The following is a 12,754-nucleotide window of genomic DNA, read 5'->3' on the forward strand; positions in this document are numbered from 1 at the left end:
TCCTTTCAATTACAATTTCAGTACTGCCGCTACACGCACTATAACTTTTAACTAAACAATGTTTTCCATGCTGCCCTGTTTCCACAATAATTTTATGAGATAGTTATTGAAAAATAACTTTCATTTCTCTAAGATGAGAAATGGAAAAAAAAAAAGGACTGCGGAGTCCCCAGATGCATACAGTGAAATGACAATTATCCCCCAGAGGAGAGACCAAGAGCAAAATCACACTCCACTCAAGATCTATAGGTGGCAGACAAACAAACAAAAATATGAAAACATCTTCAGTATTGTTGGTCTTCAGGGAAAAGGTATAATTTAAAGTGAAAGTGAGATCCTGCCGTGTGCCTTCCGGAATGGCTAATGTGTCTACATGGAATCAACACACAGGAGGAAAGCCTGAAAATATATCTTGGAGATGGAAAGCATTTAGAACTCCCTTCCAAGTCACTTTGGAACAGGCGTCCTATGGTCCATCAGTCCTACCCTTCAGAGGCTACCAAATGAAAACAACTTCACATGTTCTTTCTAAAACCCAAAGCCTATTTTCACACAAAGACCTAAAAGAAGATGCTTATCAGCTATATCTGTGATTATTCCCAACAGGAAACAAACCCAGAGTCCCTCAACTAAGGATTCATAAACTACAGCATGTCCATACAATGGTAAACTATTGAGACATTAAAAACAAACCAAACATCGACACAGGAAACAAACTAGGCAAAGTTAAAATGCATTATGTGAAGTGGAAAGAGCCAGAGCCAGAGGTTTTGTACAGTCTTATACAGAAAAAGGTAAAACCCGTAGAACAGAAAAAAAAAAAAAAATAACAGTTCACAGAGTTGGGCTAGTGTGTGGTGCTTTCATTTTGGCAACAGCTGTAAATGTAAGCAAACTTGTTAAAACTCAGACCATAGATTAGACTATTGCATATTTTACTCTACTGAAATCAAATTTTAAAAAGTAGGGAGAGAAATGAAATAAGCAGGGAGAAACAAAGGTTTTGGGCAGATATAGAGACAGATAAACAATTGGTATTGAATAAGCAGAAAAAAAAAAGAGTCGGACCATGGAATGTGGAAGGGCTCCGGGAATCATCAGAGAGGAAGCACTGTCTAATCTGGATTTGGTCACACACCTAGGACTCTCCCAGGTGGCAGTGTGGAGGGAGGGGAGATACCGTGGCCACACATGCTGCTGTCACTTGCAGAGGCAGATCTGTGGGTCGGTGATCTGTTCTGTGCAGTCTGCAGGCAGCGGATACCAACACCAGTGAGCCCTGGGACAGAGGAGGAAGGACAGACTGGGAAAGGCCTCCCCTGCTGCACAGATCCAGGCGTTAATCTCAGAGCCAAATGGGAGCTGCTAATGGGGTGTGCCAGGTGTGTGGAGCTCCTCAGGAGAGGGGCACAGTGTTATATGGGGAGGGGATCACGGTGGGGTGGGGTGGAGTGAGGAGGGGAGGGGAGGTAGAGAGGTGTGAGCAGACCCAGGGTCACTGACAGCCGTTTAAGTTGATGAACACTAAAGACGATTAAAATCTCTTGAGAGTCACGCTGTCTCTTGATTTACAGGAGTCTTGTGTGGCTAGTGGCTACAGGTTAGTGCTATAGGCAGGGGAGAACCTTTCCTGGGTGGGAGAAGGTTCTGTTGCAGGCTGTTGGTTTAGAACTCCATGCCAGGTGTCTGAGGGAAAGCACTACGCAATCTCTCAAGTTTGAAGGTCTAGCTAAGCATGCCCTTAACTAAGGGCCTGAAGTCAGATCACACGCACCGATTGGAGTTGAGTGCTGGCATCACTCTCAGTTGTGAGGTAGTTTTAATTTTGGCCGGAGCCTGTGGGATTATGGCTTGTTTTTTGGTCTTGCTTTTCATCTAGCAGCTCTAATGAGTGTTCCGGCGATGGTTTCCCAGTTAGGATGTTCTTTTCCCTGTTATTTCAACTGCTTGGCTCCAGAGACTGCAAGAGCCAGAGCCTCCAGAATGTGTGTTTGCCCTTGCTTTCTGGAGGGCCCCAATCTCACGAAGACCCCATGATAGAAGAGGCTTGTGAGGAACGCCTCTGGAGCAGAAGAGCTGAGCTATTTCCCTCTTGAAAACAGACAGGATCACCAGGAACCCACATCCTGGCACATGTGTGAAGCAAACCCTTCCCTGACTGAGGAATACCACCTGGAAGAGGTCAGACTGAAAAATAAGATGGCCACGTGGACTATCCTAGTCACTTTTCTCTGGCACTGTGGAGACCTTAAGAGTGCCCAGCCACTCAGGGAAGGCTGGCTGATCGCTCATTGCAAAAGATTCCAACCAAGTGTGGCTTCTCATTCAGCTGGGAACAAATGCAGCTTACATTGCAGGATGACTGGCCGTCAAATAATAACTCAGGAGAGCTCTTGCTAGGATTTGGTGCAGTAGGAATTTGGTCAAAGGCGTGTTTGGAGCCCTTGGTGGAAGCTGGACCTCCAGCAGAAGTGGTGTCTGCCCCAACCTAAGGGGGAACCCTTGTCCCAGCTGAATGATGGCACTAAGGAACGGTCCCTGGCTAAGACAGCAATATCTCCTTAAGGGAATCCATCCATGGAACCAGCTTTATTGGGATGTTTCCCTGATGCAGTTTATGTAGTATATTGTTGGGGGGAAAAAAAAAGAATAAAACTACAATTACGGAGAAGATGATACAAAATAAGTCCCTAAACAGAATCCAGGGTAGGGTGGTGGTGAGTATCTTTGTCAGAAATGACCTGCAGGCTTTGAATTGTGAGAGTAATGGGATTTTTTCCACTGGAGGGTGATCCTGTATGATCTGTATGGGAAGTACACGGGTGCCTCTCAGCTGCAGTCTCCTTGAACTATCTCATGAATACCGAGGCGCTAGATGATTTAAGCCCAGAAGAAACGTCCATCACCGTCCATTTATATGCCTTCAAGACAACTGAAGAGCCGAATGCAAGAAGCCATCCACGTTCTGCTGCTGCCTGGAAAATCTTTGAACTTGGTAATAAAACCCCTGCTGGAGATGATTTCTTAGTGGGAGAAACTTGTGACTGATAAGCTCCCTTCAGTCAATAAGGAAAGCTGGCTCAGAATCTTAAAAACGCCCCAAGAACACTCAAAGCTATTTTGCGAGGCTGCATGGCTCCTCTTCTTGAGAATAAGTAAGAAGGATGCTGCCTCCTCAGCAGACCTGAGAATCCTTACATTTGTTAGTGCTGGCGGAGTAGAGCATGTGCGGTAGTGTTTCTGTTTCGGTTAATCAGTGCTTTCATGTTTACATATCAGAGCACTCCATTGACGCAAACCGTGTGCACTTGCTCAGCTGCCTAATGAGGAGACCTAGGCAGGCAGGTTTTAATTTTGGAAAAAAAGCTAGTCATCTTCAAGATTGAAAAGATGGATGGGATAGATGGGCCCTGTTCATATTAGTCTCAGCTGGGTTGCCATTCTTGAGCAGTACTGGGTTAGGAGAAGGTTCTGTTGCAGGTTTTACTTGTGGGACCAAATGGTTCGCTCTGATCACGAGGACTGTGAAATGAGGAAGTAATCTCAAAGAGTGGTTTAGTTTTCTCCCAAGAGATTTGGCGTGTCACCAAGATCCTCCCCATTAGGATCATGTGTCAGCTGAGTCCTTGATGATAACCAATCTGTGCCAGACCACGAGTTTCACAGCTCAGCCAGGGCCCCCCAGTCCTTTAGTGGACTAGAGCTTTGCAACTCAGATGCTTCATGAGCAGACAGGCTGTCCAGCTCAAAGGGAGAGTTCCTCCATCTCTGACTTTTTTCAGTTGTCCTCTCACCTGAGGCTTCACCCCACTCAGAACTGGCTTGCTGAAGCAGCAACCCGGGCAGGGAACAACTGATGGGAAGTCCCTATTCTGGGACCTTGCTTCCATTGTACTGTATTTTAGTGCGATTTCTCATGCTAGGTGGGGAGCGGTTTGCACAGAGGTCCCACTGTCGTTAATCCTCTGTCACTTCGCCTGTTAGCAGAATTCTGTCTTCATGCTAGGTTTAGGGGCCAGGTGGTTTGGACCAGAACACACTCGCTGTTTTACTTTCTGCCTTGGTTCCCCTCCATGGTAGGCTGTAACCTGTAAGTCGACATACACCTTACCCTCCTTAGTTGCTTTCAGAGTTTTTTTTTAATTAAATATATGTTTAATTATACATGTATTTACTTATATATAAATAATCACAGCCATTGAAATCAGTCTAGAGAAGGAATTGTGCTGGGAGTGTGCTGTGATGTTCCTCCTATTCCTAAAAAGATGTATGGTTTCTGGGAGGTTTGTGGAAGTGTTTCAGAATTTGTTGTCACTGGGTGCTCAAAGCTTGTGGGCTGTTCTGAGCTTGGAAGTTAGGACTGTTGAGAGAAATGGCGGATGATGGAGGCCTGGCCTGTAAAATTTCAGAGGGAAGTTTGAGAGCCCTTCGACGACTCTGTCAGGGCCATCTGCATGATATTTTGAACTAAGAAACTGATCTGTAGTCAGCTGAACAGAAGCATCAGTATGATTAACAAGAAACCAGCCCCACTGAAATGAAAACTACTTTCCTGGGACACTTGATGCTGGTGGCTGGGGTTGAGTCACCTGTGACGGAGAGGTCCAGCTTTGTTCCTGTAAGATCTTTTGGGATGCGTTTCTCTGTGTCGGGACACGGAAGCTGCGGTTAGAGGAGGCCAGGGCTGTATCTCATGATGGAGGGCAAAATTGGTGGCGTGTGGGATCTTCCCCACATGGAGCTGGTTTTGAAGGCCTGAAGCAGGGCATGGAGAGCAGCTGCGGTATGGTTGAAGAGGTCAGGTCACTCGAGGGTGCGGCCTCAATCGCAGTGGAGATGCTAGGACCTGGGCCACCAGAAACAGCAAGCAGGTATGGAATGGAGCTGGTCTGGGCTTATTAGACAGACTGCATCTGCAGTGGATGGCAGAGCCAGGGAGGTGGGGCTATCCAAGCTCAGAAGATCATGATGTCTAAGACATCAGACATTGAGTTGTTTACATTGTTGGAATCTGGGTTTGAGTCTGCCCTCCCGGAATAAGCAAATATATAACTTATTTTGGATTTGATAGACGCTCACAGCTAACTGAGTTTGGAGTTTTAAAAGGAGATTGTGGGCTTTTAAAGTGTTGAATGTTTTAAAGACTGTAGGACTTTTAAAGTTATATTCTAGGTTGTGATACTACGGAATCTTGAGGATAAAGAAGAAAGGAAAGGTTATAGTATGATAGTGATGTGTTCGTGTCAAGCTGACAAGGGTCAGCTTTGCCAGTTAACTTGCACCAGGGGAGAGGGAGCCTTAAATAAGGAATTACCTCCATTAGATTGGCTTGTGGGCATAGCTTTGGGTCATTTTACTTGTTTAGTGATTAATGAGAGTGGGCCCAGCCCACTGTGCATAGTGCCAGTGGGCAGGTGGTCCTGACTCGTATATGAAAGCAAGCTGGGCAACCCAGGATTCCCTAATGGTCTCCACTTGAGTTCTTGCCTTTGCCTTCCTTGGTAAAGGACTGTAATTCATAAGTAGACGTAGGCCCTTCTCCCCAGTTGTTTTTGGTCAGCGTGTTATTGTCACAGTTTTACCAAAAGAGGACAAAGTGTTTTACTTAAAATACATATATAGGATTTCAAGAAATATCATTATCCTTTCAAAAATTGTGTAGGTTTTCCAAGTATTGCAGAGACTTTAGCACATGCCCTCAGTGAGTGACGTTTGGGGCCAGGTATTTGGAAGAATGCCGGTATTTTTCAGGGGGTTTCTGTCCATGCTAGTTCTCCTGCTACTAAGTATCCACATTAACGTGTAAATGAGACCATCCTTTCTCCCGAGTGAGCTGCCCTCAGCATAATCTAAGCTCAGAGCTAAGGCACTGAGCTGACAAAGGAATCCCAAGCAGATTTGTTTGAAGAGTAGAGAGCATTTCATGCTGCCAAGCTGGTGCAGAGCTCCCAAAGGAAACTAATGAGTAAAGAAACACCTGAGACTTTCTAATTCCCAGCTGCTGGCATGATTTAAATATCTTCCCGTTAATGATGCTTGGGGAAGAAACACTGGAAGGTCAGAGTTTATAGACTCATAGAAGGTCAAGTTGCCAGGAGCAGCACCTGTGGCACCTTTTCCTTGTGGCTTGTTTGTTTGTTTATTTATTTATTTATTCATTTATTTTAGGGTTGCCTTTAATTTTTATATCTCTAATAATATTATGTGCAAAATTTTTCTTTTTTAAATTTTATTTTATTAATTACACTTTATTCACTTTATATCCCCCTCTAAACCCCTCCCTCTGCCCCTCCCGATCCCACCCTCCCCCCCTTCTTCACGCATGCCCTTCCCCAAGTCCACTGATAGGGAAACAACCTAGGAACCTGCCACAGAGAGCCTCTGAAAGGCTCTGCCCTGCAAACTCTCAAAGCAGACGCTGAGACTTATGGCCAACTGTTGGACAGAGTGCATGGAATCTTATGTAAGAAGTGGGAAATAGTAAGATCTGGAGAGGACAGGAACTCCACATGGAGAGCAACAGAACCAGAAAATTTGAACACAGGGGTCTTCCCAGAGACTCATACTCCAACCAAGGACTATTCATGGAGATAACCTAGAACCCCTGCACAGATGTTGCCCATGGCAGTTCAGTGTCCAATTGGTTTCCATAATAATGGGAAGAGGGACTGCCTCTGACACAATCTGATTGACCTGCTCTTTGATCACCTCCCCCTGAGGGGTGAGCAGCCTTACCAGGCCACAGAAGATGACAATGCAGCCACTCCTGATGTGATCTGATAGACTAAGATCAGAAGGAAGGGCTTGTTTAGTTTTGAGACAGGGTCTCACTATGTAGCCTGGGCTTATCAACAATTTGTTATGTAGCCCGCACTAAGCTAACCTTAAACCCATGGTAATTCCCCTGCCTTGACCTCCCTGGTGTTGGTATGAACCATCCTCTCTAGGCTCTACACAATGAATCAACTCATTACAGAGGTTAAGAGAAAAATCTATTGCCACAGAACAAACCAGTAATGCATAAGATCAGGTGCTCATTGGTTGCTCTTTGGAGGATTTGCTTTAGAGTAGAGCTTGGGCCATGGGATCATTGGAAGGAGTGTGATGCTGAAGGGGACGGGTGTGCCATGACAGCTGAGGACCGTTAAGGGAAACTTTGTGGAGGAGGGGAAGAGGGTTGTTGCAGGATGTTTGATCACAGTGTGACCCCCTAGATTTTTGTACTGGAAAAACTATTTCAAGTTGTGGTATGGTTCAGCCCTAGCACACACCTTTAATCCAGGAGCTTTCTGTTAACAGAATTAAATAAAGTCAACCGTAGGTCAAGAGGCCGAGCAAGCAACCAGTTGACAGGGAGTGAACATAGGAAAAAAGCAAACAAAATAGAGAGTAAGAGGAAGTCCAGAGGACACATACGGAGACGCACAGGAAGTAGAAAAGAGGGACATTCAGTTTGAAGGTTTTTGAGACAGTGTGGGAAAGTGGCTCTTTCCTTCATAGCAAGGTCAGCTGGGTGCTTTCTCTGCCTCTCTGAGCTAGCAGACTTTCACCCCAGCATCTGGCTCCTGAGTCTTTATTGGTAAAATCAAACATTTGGGATTCTGTTTAAAAACAACACCAGGAAAGTGTGGCTTTCTGCCTTCAGTAGCATATTTTTGTTTTCATCTGAGTGCAGTTTAGATGTGGTGTTGCTTTACAAATGTGAAAATGGGAGAGACGAATGGCCTTAAAGTGCTGTCAAAGGGGAGCTGCTTTAGAGTATTTAGTGCCAGTGTCAGATCATTTCTTGAAAGAGACCAAGGTGGACAAAGAATTCAAAGTGTTAAGAGCCACTTTCAACACACAATCAAAGATAGAAAGTTACAAAAGTTAAAATGAAAGCCTAAGCCAATGAAAACTGTTTTCCAGGACCCAATGTTTCCCAAGATTTTATACACAGGGACAAAACACACAAAGCACCTTATGTTCTGTTGTGACGGATGGCATCATATAATGACAAGCTAGAAGAGCCTGGGCACAGGACTCTCAGTGTGACCCATGGTAAAAAAGATGGACACACATGTTTCCTTATAATGAAGGAAAATGAAGCCACATGACTTCTTTAAAGTCACATGGCTAGTTAATGAGAGAGCCAGGTTTCCAATCCAAGCAGTACGGTTGCAGCACCTGGTCAACTAACCTCTTGCCACTTGTTTGCCTACATGTGATGATCTGCCAGTCAAATGCACAGTGACCCTTGTCTACCACTGAAACAGCTTCAGTTTTCACCGGAAACAAACAACACAATGAATTGCTCATGCTTTTGGGTGCTGTGGTAAGACAGGAAAAGGAAATTACCACAAGTCCAGAAAATGGGGGAGTGACCGTGACCCCAAACTATCTGGTGGCATCGCCCTGTCTCAGATGCCCAGATTCCAACAACCTTTGGTATATTGACAAGGGCTAGGAGGCCCAAGGATGGCCCTTTAACATTCACAAGGGGCTTAGCATTTCTCTCTGAAACTAGAGATCAAAACTATTACAGAAGTATGAAAGAGCATGGGCTCCAGGAACCTTTCAGGTGCTTGCTGCAAATTACACATGATGACTGCAATGTGACATCAGCGTAATAGCTGCCTTTGACACGGAGCATGGGGCAGTCTGTGTTTCAAATCCTTAAATTGAAAAGAAATGAATGTACGAAAGGAAGCAACCAGGAGACTTTGGGTGCTAAGAGACTATATTTCTATACTCAGGGGTGATGCAAAATCATATGGTTTTGAAAGTTGATTAGTTTCTGAAGTCACTCGATTAGGCAGAAGAGCTCACACACTAATTGTAAGTATTAGCACCCATTGTTTTCTTCTACCTGTTTACACAGGGATTTGATTTGCAATAGAGAAAGCACACGCACACATTTCCTTACACACCTAGGAAGAAAGCTGTCATGCTTTAAATACAGCTGAGACTTAAAACACATGCTTAACATTTTCATGGTGGCAGCATACTTTTTATTTTCCTCCCCGTTCGCTAGGTATTCCGCCGCAATAAACAACTTGGATGACTTGAGGTGGCTACAAAAGCTCTCTGCGAACATTCCCCCAAGTTACTCGGAGGCTGTTTATATAATTCATGAAAATCTCCAGTCTTGTGTCCTTTTAATCTTGGTGAATCCATCGTACTGACAGAATCCTGCTTTGAGTTTATGCTTAAAGATTGGATTTATTTCTTCAGCTTATCAGGAAGAAAAAGAAAAATGAAACTGTACTTCCAGGCATATGTAATTTGGCCTCTGCACATGTTGGCTGAGGTTTGACACTTTTGTACTTTCCTGTCTTGAATTTGTTAAGGCTCATGCTAAACAGGACAGTCCTACCCGTGTGCTTCTGGTAGGCTTTTGATAACATTAACCTGACCACAGAAACTTATTAATTCCTGATTTGATTTTTTGAATATTGCTTGACATAGCCCCCGGCCCCCACACCTGACATAAACTGGAAACCACAATTTATAAGAAGTTTAGGAAATAGCACAGGCAAACTTACTGTTTGAGTACTTCTACATTTAGATGAAATATATACATAGCATTTTGGGCCAAAGAACTTGAATATGAAAAAACGACTCTTTTTCTTGTCCCCACTTCTGTCCTCTGCTTGATGGCTGTGGACCCAGGAGGCCATCTACAATGGTAGCTGGCTGAAGGGGACCTCTGTCATCCTATTGTATAGACTCACGGGACATTAATATTGAAGAATCCCCAGAATTTAAATCTATCTACTGCTCCCCTACCTACAACTGCTACCCCAGAGGAGGACCCTAGAGTCTCTGTCTCAGGGGCTATTTTTAAAAAAGCCTCCCAGCTTGAAGGTTGATGGGGGGGGGGAGTTCCCTTTCCTAGGAAGGAAAGGGAAAGGGAAGGGTGAAGAGGGGACTGGGAAGAGAAGAGGAAGGGGTCATTCTTGGGATGCAAAGTAAATAAAAAGAAAATAAATAAAATAAAAACCTAGACAGGAGAATTAATGAAGTAAAAAGAAAAGAAAAGTCCTCCCAATTATGTTTTATATTTCCAGTTTTGCTTTCTCCCCACCTCCATCTAATTTTATGCAAGCATCTTTAAAGAAAAAAAAAGTCATCTCATTGTTCAAAACCTTCCACTAGTTTCTAGGAACGGAGAGTGCAACCCGGATTTGCTACCAGCATATACGAAGCCTGTACCTCCTGGCTTTTGCCCGCCTCCACATGGCAATCATTGCCATTCTCTCTTGCTCACTTCAGAACAGCCAGCTTGGGGTTCTGTGTGTTTCCTGATCCTGAGCTCCTTGTCTTCTGAGGGCTTCTGCCTGATCAGTCTCCCCCTCGGTCCTCTGGTTTAGCCCACGAAACAGCTCTCAGAACAGACATTTCATCGCCAGCCCATGAAAATGGCTCATTCCTCCTCTCACAGCCTCATGACCACATGCCACCCTCTTTCATTTTATTCTACTTACACATAAAGTAACAGCTTTTATGGGGCTGAGGAGTTGGGGCACATTTGTTGTAGCCTTGCACTGTTCTTGAACCTAAGGAGTGATACTTGCGTAGTCATTGTTTGTGTGGTTTATGTTTGTGTGTGTGTGTGTGTGTGTGTGTGCTCATAGCCTGGGACTTCTAGGACACTCAATACATCCGTAGCCATTCTCTGATCTATTCTTCCGGCATCTCTACCATCGGAACAAACAAACGTAAGACCCCCTCATCCGAACATAGATGAGCCAGTCACTTACTTATGGTGGCTCCGGACTCGGGCCTGTTCAGGGAGCTGATGATGACGAAGCCGAAGCCTTCGTTGTCTTTGCGGTGAATAACCACGTCACTGGTCTGCAGGCTGTGCGAGGCGAAGCCTTCGGGGGGCGAGGCATTGCTGCTGGGGGCGGCGTGGTTGCTGTTGGCGTAGGTGGCGTAGTCACTGCGCGGAGAGCTGTGGTGGGTTGATACAGAGCCTGGACTCCTCCCATTCTCTGGGCAGGGCTCCCCTGAAACGCACACCAGGGTCCACAGGAACTCAGTGACTTAGGAAAGGCCTTACTGAAGTCTTCCTAAGGAGCAGGCGCTAATAGCGACTAGCGCTGATCTTTCCTGGAGATACGCAGAACGTTTGGAGGGCTACGGATCTCGAATGGAGCCCACCAGGTCTTCACGCATCACTAGCCTTCCCCAAAGCACAGGCAACCCTCCCCCGCCTGCCGGTCCCCACATTAGCCTCCTCTGAGCCTGGTACTTGCTTTTGTGTGTGTGTGTGTTTTTCTTGTTATGACTGCAAGTCCCAGAGACAATGACAACTTTTATATATTAGCCTCTTGGTTGCATAGTAACCGACTAAAGATGATAGGAAGCCAAGTAGACAGAATCTTAAATCATCTCGGCCATAGGACGCCCTGAAAGGATTTATACACGGGCTGGGGAGATGCTCAGTGAGTAACATTTCAAATCTTTGGGGAATGCCGCTGTTTCTGTAAGTTCGGCTCTGAAGGATGGCTGTACAAAGGGACCCTCCTATATGCTTTATTTTTATTTTCATATTTTTTTAAGGAGCCACAGTTTATCTTACGGTATTTTGCTAGCCTAGAAGTGTTAATTCACTCCATATAGGTGGGAAATTGATTTAAAAAAAAAAAGTGGCCTGCTTATTATTTTATGTGACAGCCGTATCTCAATGAAGTAGTTTGAAAGAATAAACAAATCAATTGAGATTTTTTTTTTCATTGGAAATTAGTTTGCACAGTCTGGAGCAAATCCAATAATATCGGGCTGACAAACTGAATGTTAAGTCTCGGTGGAGGTGTTTGGAGTCTTGCTCATTTGCATTCCGGATGACAAAGGACGCTCTGTTATTAATTAGATAAACCTAACCAACACTTCCAGAAGGAAGCGAGCACGACTGTGTGGCAGTATGACAAGAAGCTGGGAGCGAAGAGAGGCTGGTTTGCTGTTTTAGCGATTGTTTCACGCGTGTGCGTGTTTTACCTGCATGAATGTATGTGCACTCTGTGCATGCACAGTGCCCATGTAGGCCGGGGGAGGGCATTAGACCTCCGGAACTGGAGTAACATTTGGTTGTGAGCGCCCATGTGGGTGCTAGGAATCGAACCCATGTCCTCTGGAAGAGCAGCCAGTACTCTTCACTGCTGAGCCATCTCTCTTAGAATACCGTAGTGAGGAACAGGGCTGCTTCGTTTCCTTCCTAACGTTCACCAGGGTCTCAAAAGACATCTGTACAACAGCACGAATAGAGAAAAATGATCACAGTTCCTTGTGTCTTGTGGGCCTGGAGATATCCAACTTGGAACGCTGGGAAGTGTCTTGTGTCAAGTTAAGCGTAACCAACAGACATTCCTATGAAGCCCTGTTAGTGTCACAAATGTTAGTTCCGGTATGAGTGTGGCATGGTAGGGAGGTAGTGACATTTCGAGAGGTGGGTCTAAATCCCCTAAAAGGGAATTGTGGGATACCCGCCTACCCTTTCTTCCCTTGTCTTTGTTCTCTAGCTGTGACGCACTTGGGATTTTTTGAGGTGCTTCTATCACTGTGCGTCGCTACAGGCCCAAGGCAAATGGGCCTTTCCTCTTTATAAGCTGATTCGTCTCAGGCATTTGTTATAGTAATAGGAAGCCGACGAACAACTCTGAAATAAGGAAGTCAGAGGGGAAAAAAAAGAGACTACAGAAGGTGTTTTGTTGCACTGATATCCAGAGAAAGAATTGCATTTATTCACATACTCAGGCATTAGAATTAGTAT

General features: G+C 45.0%; 1 protein-coding gene across 10 annotated transcripts in view; it reads right to left on the minus strand.

The window, feature by feature from the left end:
• Positions 1 to 12,754, minus strand: part of Magi2 (membrane associated guanylate kinase, WW and PDZ domain containing 2) — a 1,408,809-nt gene that overhangs the window by 121,201 nt on the left and 1,274,854 nt on the right. For all 10 annotated transcript variants that reach the window (XM_060374145.1, XM_060374142.1, XM_060374143.1 and 7 more), the window contains one exon: positions 10,743 to 10,991. In XM_060374145.1, the coding sequence (XP_060230128.1) occupies positions 10,743 to 10,991 (249 nt within the window). The remainder of the gene's footprint in view (positions 1 to 10,742; positions 10,992 to 12,754) is intronic.

Source organism: Meriones unguiculatus, chromosome 21 (genome assembly GCF_030254825.1).
Source record: "Meriones unguiculatus strain TT.TT164.6M chromosome 21, Bangor_MerUng_6.1, whole genome shotgun sequence".
Classification (NCBI taxonomy): Eukaryota; Metazoa; Chordata; class Mammalia; order Rodentia; family Muridae; genus Meriones; species Meriones unguiculatus.